The sequence below is a fragment of the Lemur catta genome, chromosome 2 (genome assembly GCF_020740605.2).
Source record: "Lemur catta isolate mLemCat1 chromosome 2, mLemCat1.pri, whole genome shotgun sequence".
NCBI lineage: Eukaryota > Metazoa > Chordata > Mammalia > Primates > Lemuridae > Lemur > Lemur catta.
This window is the reverse complement of record NC_059129.1, coordinates 132,599,646-132,613,439: the sequence shown is the minus strand read 5'-3', so window position 1 is coordinate 132,613,439 and position 13,794 is coordinate 132,599,646. Positions and strand designations below refer to the sequence as shown.

The window sequence follows — 13,794 nt, the reverse complement described above, 5'->3', positions numbered from 1 at the left end:
AGGTGAGGTGGCCACGGGAAAGTCCACATTATACTTGCCCCCGAGGGCCCAACACGGCTGGTGGGCTCGTGCCGTGGCAGCGACCCCCTCACCATGGAGGGAAAAGCAGAAGCAAGGGGACAGAGCTCCACGTGAGGAGGACGAGGCCGGCAGGGTTCAAGCGGGGTAAACTGAGAGAAAACTCTCACTGGCAAACGGAGCTCCTGTGCTGTGTGCAAGCAGGTGGGCACGGCGCTAACCGCCCACATCAATTCTTACTGTGGTGCTCTCTTCAAAGCTCGAGGCTCCTGCCACATTATGAAAGATTCGAAGGGCATGGAATTAAAATGGATCACACTTTGCTAATGAGAATAAAAAACAAAGTCAACATTTATGACTAAGATGTGGAAAACAAAGTGAGTTATGAAATTATTAAGACCTGATTTGTTTTGTTAAAGAATGCCATCCAAAGGGCAGATTTTGTTCACAAAATTCTGATGTGAAAAACACTATTCACATCAGGAATTAAGATCTCACTTGCGGGGAAGAGAGAGAGTGTCCAAAATGCTTCCTTTCCACGTGCAACCCACTTGCTTCTCCGGTGACTGATTTATTTTTAATCTTTTGTTTTTGCAAGTTAGTGCCAGCATTGGAGCCACCCTCTGAGATACATGAGAAAATAGAAATGGAAGCAAAGGAAGGTGAGGGGGTTACCAGTGAGAAAAACAGAAGGACATGAAAAAGGTTAAGAGAAGTGGTGGTTTGAAGTTACTTAGCATGTTGATATCTCTCATAACGCACTTGGACTATTTTGATAGCATCGGGCTCTGAGGCAAAACTTCTTAAGGTTTTTTCCGCAAGAGGCCATTTGGCGGGGGGTGAGGGGATGGGGGTGAGGGGAATTGTAGATTGGAAAAACAATTACTTCCCATCCCCCCAAAAAAGCTTAGAGAACAAACACAAAATGGGGGCAGAGGGCAGACAAATTGAGTTGTGGTCTGTCATAAGTCTTTCCGACTATGGATCTAAGAGATATCTGAAGGGATACTGTTAATATTAGAAAGGTGATCTTTTTCAAAAATTGTATCCTAAAGTTACTTTGAAAACTGGAAAAAGACACATGCAGTCACAGTAACCAAATGTTAAAAACCTACTGAAACATCATGGCAAAGAGTGGCAGCAAAGGTGGCTTTGACTCAATTCTCTAGGTGGTCCAAGTAAAAAACATTTGTCTGGCCTGAATTTCCAGGGAGTTCAAACATTGCATGGAAGAGTGACCCAGCATAAAACACTGTGAACCCAACTGCAGCCTGAGCTCTCGGTGGAGCTAGTTGTGCCTATGTCCTCTGGCAGGAAACCTTCCCCGAGGCAACTACAAAACACCCCATTGGTCTGATTCTATTGCTTCCTTGGATTAACAAAACTGGATTTGGCCAAATGGTTCCTCCTGACTCTAAAAAAGGAAAAAGAAGGAACAGAACAAGAAGGCTAGATGATGAAAATATGAAGTAAACCAGCTGTCGGAGCACCAAAAGCTCACAGGATAGCATTTTACATCACTCACAGTGTCTAAATTTCAAAGTAAAAATGCTATCTTTAATGGAAAAAAAGAAGGAAAGGGCAATTAGTTTTGGTATAATGCCAAACTTTCATAAGTTTGGAACATTTGTGTGCAATAGAAGGTGTGTGGAGAGAGGCTGGCCCCTGGACTTCTATTTTTAGAGTCTGCTCTGTGTCTCACTGCATGTTAACAACGTGTGGAAGATGACAACTATCAACAAAGAATATTAGGTCGCAGTATCAACCCTTCTCGTAGTAACCTCACTGTCCTGAAACAAGCATGCCTGTCGGCAGTTATAAGGGTAAGTTTCTTAAGAGCAACTTAATTATCTTTTATCATGCCTTATAATTCAAAATATGTCTTGAACTCATTTTTTAAAGTATGTTAAATCCCTCTCAACAAGTCCCAACTTAGTTGTTTTTCTCTGTCAATTGTATATTTGGGGACTTTCTTTGTAGGCACACAGTTTGCCATTTATGCCTAAGAAGTTTTCCTTAAATAAACTGTTCCCTTAAAAAAGGAAAAGCTGATCTGTAACTTCCCACGTTGTGTGAGTGTAACAATGGTCTTGCCAGTGTTCAAGTTCAGCTTATCTTTCTATTCATTTTTATGGAAGTCCCTGCAATGTGGGGTGGGAAGAGAGCGGGGAGATTGCTCCCATACAGTCAGGTGGGCTCTTTAAAGGAGCAACGCTGGTCAGGGCAGCCTCTAGGTATTCCTGCGTAAAACTCTGCCGGCCACTCCATCCCAGCTGTGCTCTCCTCGGGGCTGCACTGCCTGCATCCCTTGCAGTTCCCCTCTGGGTCCAGCTTTTGCTTCTCCTGGACCCTGTACTGGGCACACCCTTCCCCTTCATTTGTCTGAAGCTGACACACCCCTCACCTCCTGGCAGACTTCCTCTTCTGGGCAGGGAGGGTCCTGCCTGCCACCTCCCCTGGGGAAGTCCCATGGCCCCCTCTCCTTACCTTCCTGACTCCTTTCATGGAAGAAGAACTCAGTTTCCCGAAAGCAAGGGGAACATTTAATGTTCACTGCAGAAGCCCCAGTTCTAGTGCAGAGTAAAGAAGATAAAGGGTGCTCCACAAACATGCATTTAATTGAACAAAACGGAACTGCAGGAGGGGAAACAGAGCCCGGCCCTGCCCTCCAGGTGCTGCCACAGAAACATAGCCCAGGAGCTGAACTGTGGGCTCAGAATGAGACTTCTACAGAAATGCCTTTTTAAATGCCCCTTTGAATATATATTACATCCTTCTCTCAGAAGGCCTTTCCTCCACATGTTCAGAGGATCCCTACGAGGTAGGGGTGAGCAGGGACTGTCCCTATTTTACAGACAGAAAACCAGAGGCCCCCAAGAGGTGGAATGACTTGCCTAGCATGGTCCTGGGTGCAAAGGCAAGCTCCGACACCCAGAGAGCCTGACAGCCAGGCCAACACGGCTTTCTGCAGACATGGTGTCTTCTAAAACGCATTTACCATTATTTTTTTTTTTTTTCTGTTCAGAATTAAAGCAATCAGGATTAAACTCCTGTGCGTGTATTTGATGGTAGAGGCCTGGTAGAATACAGCCACCATGTCGTGCTCTGCTGATCCCATTAAGACACTGGCTTTGACTTCCCATTAGTGTTTTACACTGTTCTGAGACAATTACTAAAATTTGTTGCATTGCAATTTGTTTGGCTGTAAAGATTTGACCTCTGAAGGAAGATGCACTAATGAATGAGGTTTGAGGACATCAGGGGTGACAGAGAAGGAAGCTCACTAGAACAGCAAGGATCAGAGAAGCCATGCTCTTCTCTGTACAAGTCATAAAACACAGTGCTTGAAAGAGCCAACACGTCCTCCTTAGCTAATTATGTCTAATGATATGTTTCTTGGCTTTCTGGAAGTAAGAGGCAGGGCACGCACCTGAACCATCCAGTAACGAGCCGCTCTATAAATGTGGTTGGAAACACACTCCAAGCTGCCCAGGGCCTGGCCCTGGGTCACTGTGGATAATTTGCAGGTGTCCTATTCACCCTCCAAGGGACCTCTGGTTATTAGGGAGGCTGAGGAGACATCATGGGAAGCTCACTTTTAAATATAAGGCAGCAACTCCTCTTCTCTGCTTAATAACTTGCTTTGCTGAATCTCATTCTTTGCACTTAATTTGCACAGGGCCTGCAACCCAGCAGGGAAATCCTTTGAAGGCTACAACCTTCTCCAAGCAGGGTAGGTTGTCAGGCATCCCGGGCCAGGGCAGAAGCAGGGACTGCTCCAGTCAGAGCCCTGTCCTTCCGCCAGAGCCAGCCTCCCTGGGTGCCTGGCCTCAGGTGCCACTAGGTCAACACTTCCTAGCAGGTGCCGCTGCTGCTCTGGTGTGCTAGCTCGCTAGCTCGAGTGGGCCTGTGAGCACTGTTACCCTCGGGTTAGAACGAGGGCGGTGCTAGTCAGATGGCTGATGGCCAGAGGTCTCCAGGCTGGTCAGATCTGCCCCTGCAACCACCGACCTGTCAGCCGACAGATTCCAACTGTGAGCACAGACCTAGCCCAGCCAGAGGACAGCAGGAATCTAAGGACCATCGGTTTGGGAGTGGGGCACAGTGACAGGAACACTACGCGAATGGACCACTGGGGAAGAGAATTCACAGAACTTGAAGCTAGCAATTTAACAAAGAGGATCTAAAAACACCAGTTTGAAGATTTGCCTTATTATCAGAAGGCTGCAGCCGCGGAATTAAAAACAGAATTCTAAAATACCTCATCAATATCAAACATGCAAGGCTTAGAATAATCAACTGGAGTGCAGTCATGCGTTAACGATGGGGATATATTCTGAGAAATGTGTCATCAGGCGATTTTGTCATTGTGTGAACAACACAGTGTACATATGCAAACCTAGATGACATAGCCTACTGCACCTAGGCTATATAGGACAGTATACTCTATTTCTCCCAGGCTATAAACCTATATGGCATGTTACTGTACTGAATACTATAAGCAACTGTAACATAATGGGAAGTATTTGTGTATCTACACATAGAAAAGGTACAGTAAAAATATGGTATTATAATCTTATAGGACCACTGTTATATATAGGTCTGTCATTGACCAAAACATTGTTATGCAGTGCATGACTCTATTAAAAAGGTAGACAGAGAGGCTAATACTAGCTCTTTGAATCCTATGCATTATTCTACCACTAAGTTATTCCCAGAGTCCTGTGCAGGTTCAAATTGTACAAAAATGTGCAATAAAATATTTATGTTAAAATACCCATCTCTTGCCTTCTTATTTGTTTCAATACAAAATCTGATTTTTCTTTCTTTTTTTTTTAAAAGAACTGTCAGGACAAATGGCATCTCATTTAAAAATAATTCCAAGTTTTCATAAGATTTAAGGTGGTATTGGGAAGAAATGAAGTTTCTGTCCAAACATTTCAAATTTTTATTCCTCTGTAGCAAAAATAAATGTATTAAAAATGTCTTTTCAAGGACAGTTGTACTACCTTATAAATAAAGGTAGACTTCTAAACTAATTGTTCATTAGAAGAAAATGAAAGAAGCATTAAACTGGAAAATGTCTTACCTTGAAAAGTTGAGGAAATGAACATGTCGGGTGAATAAATAGGGCTGTTCGGCAGTACTTATATTTTTAATCAGTTCCATCTATTAAAAAAAGTACAAAATTAGCATATATAGGATCTAATTTACCAAGCCATATTAAGCTTAAGGTTATCCATCCAACTCCTTCCAACCCACTTATTACCTCTGGACTAGGGCCGAACAGCTGTGCTTTGTGCAACATTTATGAACTTTTACATAAGGCTTCTTAGTGAATAAAACGGTGCTATCCAAATTTATAGTCCTGTATCTAATTTAGTTAATTGTTACCATGAAAACCATGTGACAGATTAAGTCATTTCAACTGGGGAAATCAGTGTATTGCTGTATCAAAATGCAAAAAAAGAGAACACTTTCAATCCCCTCCTTAAAGTCAAATCGAGGAAAGAGGTTAATGATTATCTTGTATTTCTATAATGATATTGTTCAGATACACAGAAATATTAAAACTACTGCTCCAGCATTTTAAAAGGGGAATAAAATGAGGTACCACCTCATTAGTTTTCTCTTTGATTATAAAAATTTATAACACACAAACCCCCAAATGCCTTGGTTTTTTGGTGGGTGGTCGATTGAATTATTTATTTGCAGTTATCAGCAAGGCAAAAAGTAGTTTATATTCGTATAAACTAACTTTTACGGTCTTCTGGAACATGTCACGATACAGAAAATGTTTAATAAAATCTGTTAGAAATTCCACGCATTCTTATGACTCCCTGACTTCCTGAATTCCACTTTCCCCAGATTTTCTAATTGGCCCCACCAAAATGGACACGCTGTGGAATTTCTTGAAAAAGCATGGTTGAAGATTGCTACTTTGGATGAAGATCAGAAGTGCAGCATTTCATATTTTATGTAATAGTTCAAGTTGAAAACTAGAAACAAAGCCCGTCATTCATGTGTTAACCACAGTAGCAACAACAACAATGAAATAAGAGTCTGGAACTCCAGGTTTGTCTCAAACATGACAGAATACCTGGGTCTGCCTTGTTCCCTCATGTCTAACACAGAGACTGACACATACATAAGTGCTCGACAAATATTTGTTCAACGAATTAACTCCAACTAGCACATGCTTTATAGATTGCTACACGAGGATCTCAGTGCCTAAACCCTTTAATTAGATATTCATGCTCACAATGATTGGAGAAATTAAATTGAATTTTAAACGTAAATGACTTGCAGTTCATAAACCCTGTGCTTCTGTTAGTCAGCGGCAGGCACAGTGAATAATGGTCTGCCTGTCCCCAAGCTTGCGTATAAAAGGAAATTCAATCCTGCCTCTTTATCTACTATTTTTCCTCTACACACCCCCTGCATGTGCTTATTTTTGGTAGTAAAACATCCTGCTTGGTCACATTGTTAATTTTGATTTTTGATGGATTTACCAATGGAATTACAGATTTGGAAGCACAACCATAGGTAATTTATCTTTAAGGATGTCTGCCTAGAGGAATAACTCTTGACTGTATGTATGTTTGATCTAAAGGCCATTAGTGCTTTAATCTTTAGATTATTTTTATTCAGACATTTCTTTGCACACATACAATAAGGCCCCCTAGTACTGTGCAAAAAAACCTGGAAGAGCAGGCCAGAAGGAAAACCACTTCTTTACGTATTCAACATTATATTATATTCTCTAAACACACGTCAATGTGTTAAATTTAATGGAAGAACAGTAGTAGTTAGATGTTGAGAAAAGTGTCATAATAGTCATAAAGCTGTCTATTTCACAAGAAAAAATGGATTAGCAGTGACAATGTATAACTCTCGCTAGACGTATCTTTAAACACAGAATGAAGGTATTAACGCTCATGTTTATTGCATTAGCTCAGTGAGCGCAGAGAGTATATTTCAGCTCTCAGCCTGGCTGATCTTCACGAATGCTAAGACTTTCCCCATTTCCAGTGACAAGCAGTGGGCTCCTGAGCTCCTACTGCCATCACCTGGGGTCCCTTGCCTGTCCTCCTGCCATGGCCAAGGCCCCCTTTTCTCTTGCCTTAAGCATATTTGCATGAGTGGCATCGTGGGTGCCAATGGCACTACTGAAAATCACCACTGAGACCAGCACTTCTCTTTCTGGCTCATGCAGGACTACTCCTGGCCTTTACTCTGATTCCACTGCATACATTCATCCATCATTCATCGAGCACTTATTAGGCACTGAAGATAAAAACATGAGTAAGGTGGGTGGGAAGACCCGTAAAGAAGACAGTGGAATGTGTCCTAATGGTGCCCCCAAATCCACCATGGCTGCACCCACGCTCTTGATTCTCACCCACTTCATTCTTTATCCTGCCTAATCCATCTCTGGTGAGGGGCACCCTCTGTATTCCCACCTGCAGTCCAGGTCTTCCCTGGACTCCCACCTTCAGTCACTTGCTGAGTCATGTTAACTGTACCTGTGTCATCTCCCCCAACTGGCTGGTGTGGCCAGACAGACTCGACCCCTCCGTGCTACTTCCTCACACCAAAGCCTTAACAAGTCCGAGCTCAGATTTAAGTTTCCTCTCCTGGAATGTTCTTCTGCTTCTCTTTGCATGTCCAATCCTAACCTCTCTTTACCTCTGGCTAAAATGCCTATATCCTCCAGGTAGTCTTTCTGGATCTTTCATTCAACACCCATGATCTCCACTCTAGGTCAGGCAAGTTACTGCCTGGGACTGTGGCTATAGAGAGAACAGATTTGGTTCTTGCTGTTAGGAAGTTCAGAGTCTTGTGGGTGAGGTGGACTAGGAGGCAGGTACAATCATGTGATAACTACCACAGGGGGAGCAGAATGCACGTAGGTGAGGTACCTATCCCTACTGCCAAGGAAGAGGTACTGCTTCCCCAAGGAGGTGCTCCTGAGTGGTTTGGAAGGGCCCATATGAGTTAGTCAGTAAAGAAAGGGATTCGCAGCATTGCAGACAGAGTGAACAGCAGATGCGAAGGACAGAACAAATGAAACTGCAGGAGTCCAGTGTGCCGGAGGTCGGGAATGGGTCATCAAGGTAGCAGGTGAGATTAGAGAGTTAGGCAGGTGCACTGCAGGTCACGGGAGGGATTCTGACATTCATCCCGTGGGCAATCGACAGCCAGAAATTTTTTCCCCCGGATCTGAGGGCAGGGTGGGGAGTGTGAGAAGAAGGGTAAGGATTAGGGACAGAAGCTCAGCTAGGAAGACTAGAAACAATCCCAAGAGCAAGTGACAAGGGCATGACCTAAGGTAGCAGTTCTCAGAGTGGTCCCCAGACCAGGAGCAGCAGCATCACCCGGGACTGGTTTAGAAAGGGCTTGGTTTTGAACATCTTTGGCCAGAAATGAGGCAGCCTTCTTTGACCTCCTCCAGCACTGTGTCTGGAAATTTTTCAGGATATGCACTTTCTACTGTACATTGTACTGGAGTTTGTGCCCTAGGTTTGAGCTAGATGGTAAACTGTGTGAGGGTTGGAGCCATGCTTTATTTATCCTCTAGAAAGCCTATCACAGGTACCTGCACAGAATATATGCCCATACATATGGAGTGAAGATATCACCTTTAGAAATCGTTTTTCTGCAGTCAAGAAATGTATAGCTAACTGAAGACAGAATTCTCTAGTACTCAGGCAATGATTTTAGCCTTCCTGGGACAAACCTGTATGTTCATTATCCTAGTGTCACACAGAACAAACAGTTTTACCATTATATTAATAATATCCAGGACATAATAACACCAAACAAACTCCCCTTTCCTGAGTGCTTCCTGGGGGCTATGCAATGCACCAAGATGCTCTTATACACATGCTGTCATTTCATCCTCACAAGGATGAAATGTATAGGTTAAGACACTGCAGCACAGAAGGCTGCAGGGATCGCTTAAAGTTTCACTGTTATAAGAAAGAGGAGCCAGGATTGAAATCCAAGTCTTTCAAATCCCCCAACCCTGCTCTGTATCACTAGCTGCATCTACTTACCACTCCCACTGATGTTTGATCTATACATAAACTTTTAAGATGGGAGAAGAGGGTTAGTCAGCACAATACCTCTGGGGAATAGAGACGGTTTATGGGATATAAAGTTTCTACCTTTCCTGTGATGTGGTGAAAAGTGGAAAGGAAGTTCTGACAAGTGGGAAAGTATTGAGAAATAATACAAAAGTAAAAGCTTTAAAATATCAGAGAGAATATTCTTTAAAAGTTCTAGATGGGAAAATAGAGTATATCCTAACAAGAAAAGGAAATGAATTTTAAACACTAAAAAAAAGATAACTATGTAATGGAATGCGTCTAGAAGAAGAAGTTAAATCACAGTGTGTCAGGAAGGAGTTTCTAATCTTTTGCTTTCAGCCTAACTGGCTGGGACGGCCGAGCAGAAAACCTTTACCTGCAGTTCTGCTGACACAGTCAGACTTTGCTCCTGACTTCTTTAGCAAATGCTTGTCAGCAGAGATGGTTTCTAACCCTACTTAGGTCTGAATTGTGTCACTAATGAAGTAAGATGTCCTATAATTTTGCAAAGCATCTTATATGAAAAAGAGGGCATGTTTTTAATGCATCAAAGCAAATTAAGGAGTGTCTCAGAGGAGGACTCCATGGCCCTTTAACCTCAGAGGCTGAGAGGATGGCTGCAGGCTGGGGTTACCTCTCCCTCTCCCTGGAGCATGGGGAGCCCTTCTAAGCGGGAGGTAGGATGGTCTGTGGGAAGTCCTGCGTGCAACCCATGCCTGCAATGAAGAAGAGGCCCACCAGGGGGAGCAATGACACGAGCAAGGCAAAGCTGCTGGGTCTGCATCACAGAGAAAACCAGCCTCACGGAGAAACATGTTTTATCATCTCAGGCCTTGTTGCTTCCTCCTCGTTTTTTTCCTTTTCTTTCCACCAAGTTCTCATGAGCGGACTCAGTTTTTGTCCACAGGACTCCAAGACAAGACCCTGCTGGCAGAGCTGGGTGAACGCAGCCCGCGGCGTGGAGGGGACGGGGCTCAGCCTCTTGGTTTGACTCTGGGTCCCGCGCATGCGGACGCGTCCCTGCTCCTTTAAAGTCAGACTGCGCTGAGGGTCTTCCTAAAAGAGGCTGTTCCAAAGCGTTTCAAGCAAGGGCGAGATTTCCTGGGATAAAAGTACAGGCTCCTGAGGCGACAGCACTTAAAACTTCAGGGAGGGAGACATGGCGTCTTGAGAGGTTTGAGAGATTCTCAGGCGACAGAGGAATTTTCCTTGCTTAGTGGAGGATTCACTTTAATAAATGGAAACCTTTCTAGTACTTAGAGCCTTTCAAGCAATGATTCTTCACTAGAGAGAGTCGTGCAGGAGGATCTCCTTGGGAGTTTTTCCCCCAAAGATACAAAGACCCAGGCTCTGTTCTTACGAACACAACTCTGTATTCTGCAGTAGGACCTAAATACTGCAGAAAAGCTCCCCAGCAGATTTTGATACCCATCATGGTTAAGAACCATTTTTTAATGGCTTCCCACTGTCTATTGAATAAAATTCCAATTTTAAGCGTAGCATTCAAAGTTCTCCAGCACTTCACACCAGTTCACTTTCAAGTCCTATTTTTCCACATTATTCTTATTTTTTTTATTTTATATTTTTATACAGGGCCTCTCTCTGTTGCCCAGGCTAAAGTGCAATGGCATGATCATAGCTCACTGCAACCCAAACTCCTGGGCTCAAGTGATCCTCCTGCCTCAGTCTCCCAAGTAGCTGGGACTATAGGCACGTATCACTGGGCCTGGCTAATTTTTATATTTTTTGTAGAGACAAGGTCTTGTTCAGGCTGGTCTCAAACTCCCGACCTCAAGCCATCCTCCTGCCTTGGCCTCCCAAAGTGCTATGATTACAGGGGTTAGCCACCATGCCTGGCCCTCATTATTTCTAATCAGTTTTCTGTACACACTTATTCTTCCCTTTAAAGTGGGATGGTAATATTAATACTTTGAGGATTAGACATAAGGTGCACAAACATGCAGTGTGGTGTCTGATGTTCGGTATACACATTAATAGTAGTTCCTTAATAAATATTCAATCAGGTAAATGAATAAACAATGAAAAATCTGCTTCACAAATGAATGAGTGACCTTTCTCGATTAAACAGAATCCAGACGACCATGCCTTAGGGAAACCTCGAAGGAATCCCTGTGGTCTCTAGACCTTTTCCAAATCTAACACGGTTTCTCTAGATGAATTTCTTTTTTGTAAGTCTCGTTGCTTTGTAGTCACCATTCAGACTTGGAACTTGCAGTGGGCAAAAGCAATGGGAGATAGAAGTTTAAAATATTATAAAGAAATACTGTTTTGACCAAGAGGCTAGAGCAACCCAGAGCACCCGGGCACAGGCTCTCTGTCTCCTCCACCCTTGGAATACTCTTCAAGGTTTTCATCATTTGAATAGCTGCTGAATAGAGTCAGAGCAGATGTGAAGTTTATAGTGAAATAGTAGCCTTTACTGGTATGACTAGGGGAAGGCTAGTCCCATATTTCGCAAACCGTGAACTGGAATTCTGTGGGATGCAAATGAGTCACAAGCACTCATAATGAGTCCCCTGACCAAAGAAGACCAGAATACACTAGGTGAAACCCAGTTAAACAGATTTTTTGGTTTTGTTTTTAATTCTCAAAGTCTTTGAAATGTAAATAATCATTGTGAATTGATTCATTCCGGACAAGGCATGTAGCGTTTCCCAAATTTATTAAACCATGGTATTTTCTGTCTTTCGTTGTCTTAGGGGAGCAGGATTCTCAGGAACACTGCTGATAGGATGGTTCTGACAGGGCTTCTTAACCTTGGTTGCATCATAGAATCTCCTGTGGCACTTGATTAAAAAAAAAAAAAAAAAGCTTTCCGGGCTCTACCCCAGAATCTCCAGGAGAAGGGCCATTGCAACTCGAGGTTTTAAAAGGCTCTGCTGCACTGCTGCTGTACAGCCGGAGCAGCCACCCACTGCTTTGTGAGAATGGCTTTTGGATGCAGGAGAGCCTAAGTTTAAGGACAGGTGCCACAGGCGGTCATTATATTATATTATATTATATTATATTATATTATATTATATTATATTATATTTGGAAAGTGACTTAATCTGGTTGTATTAGTTGTCTCATCCATAAAATAGGGAATCATATTCACTCACTGGTCTATTTCTAGGTGCAAAAGACTTAAAGGAAATAATGAAGTAAAACAATTAGCATGTACTAGGTGCTATAGCCGATTTGTAACCTTCAGTTTCAATAGAAATAGAAATAGTAAAATTATTTGCTGTCTCAATAGTTTTAGCTTTTCTCCAACAAGAATGAAATAATTGTGAATTCTTATATTCTGTGATACACCTGTGGCACTCTGACCTTTATTGTACTTACAGCAATGTTCTGAAGATAGTATCAGACCATTAACAAAAATGGTTATAAGTTTTTCTTAGCAATCACATTCCAGGTCTTCTGAAAAAAAAAAAAAATTCCCTATCTTTCAAAAACTGTACATAATCTTCATTTTCCAAGAGATCATTTAAGCCAGCCCAAGAAACTGAAATCTGGCTTTAGAGCATAAATGAAATGATGTCATTGTGGGTTTTTGCATTATATGCTGTGCAAAGGTCCAACATTTGGCCAGCAGCAGTTGTCCATGCTCTGCTGCTAAGGCAGAGTTTTCCAAAATATAAACTTCAAAGGTGTTTCTATTTCTATAAGGACAGATGTAATGGGATTTTTATAGGCATTCTAACATTTGGTGTCTTCACGCTCCCTTCCCCTTTTAATAATCCCTTCAGTATCTTGTTCTATTAAATAGACTTTAACAATTTAGCTATGAGAGTGTGAGTGTGTGTGTGAGAGAGAGAGAGAGAAAGAGAGAGAGAGAGATATGACAGCTACTCTCCAGAGAGGAATGCATGTGTGAATTTGACCCTGGCTCAGAGAGGTGCCTTTGTGTATGAATGAAATGATACAGATAATTCCAGTCTTAAAAACAGATACTATTCTAAAGTTCATTTTTAAGTCAGTAGTTTGGAACTTGGAATACATTTTCTCATAAAAGAAACGCTCTACATAGTGGATAGAGTCCCAGACCAGCCCATAAGAGCCTGTTTAACTCATGCTGCACCTGAAGCAGAACTGTTATTGACTCTAGAGAACAATGATTCCATGGGAACAAATTTTCAGAGTTCGTCTGTTTATGGGTGAGAACCACTGACTGTAAAATGTTCACTAGTCTCCTAAATCAATTCCCCCTGATTCCTCTAATAAATTACTAAGAAGAGGAGCCAGTCATGCCACAAATTATTTCTTGAATCTATAAAGTTAAAATAATATTTTTTCTCTGCTGTTTTATGCACTCTGAAACTTTAGTAAAAGGGATACACCGAACAAGGAAAAGAGTTTCCCTAAACATTATCGAATGACTTCAGACTTGATTTCTGGTCATTTCATTTTCTGGCGACCCTCTTTGCACCCCAGAGCCAGATGAGCTGGCTGCACACAGGCAATCATCACTGTTGTTATGTTTGTTTTTACGTCAAAATTATATATTTGTTTTTTCTACCTTTTACTGTGACCTTTGCCTTAGGTCTTTAAAACTTGTCTTATAATTTTATAGGAATACTGAATAATTAAATAATGAAACATATTCTAGGTCACACTGACCACAGGAATCAGAAATGTTTCAACTACACAATACACAGATTATGCTAGAAGTTATATA

General features: G+C 42.2%; 1 protein-coding gene across 3 annotated transcripts in view; it reads right to left on the bottom strand.

Annotated features, from left to right (window-relative positions):
- Positions 1-13,794, bottom strand: part of UST (uronyl 2-sulfotransferase) — a 282,805-nt gene that overhangs the window by 105,651 nt on the left and 163,360 nt on the right. For all 3 annotated transcript variants that reach the window (XM_045544548.1, XM_045544549.1, XM_045544550.1), the window contains exon 4: positions 5,108-5,187. In XM_045544548.1, the coding sequence (XP_045400504.1) occupies positions 5,108-5,187 (80 nt within the window). The remainder of the gene's footprint in view (positions 1-5,107; positions 5,188-13,794) is intronic.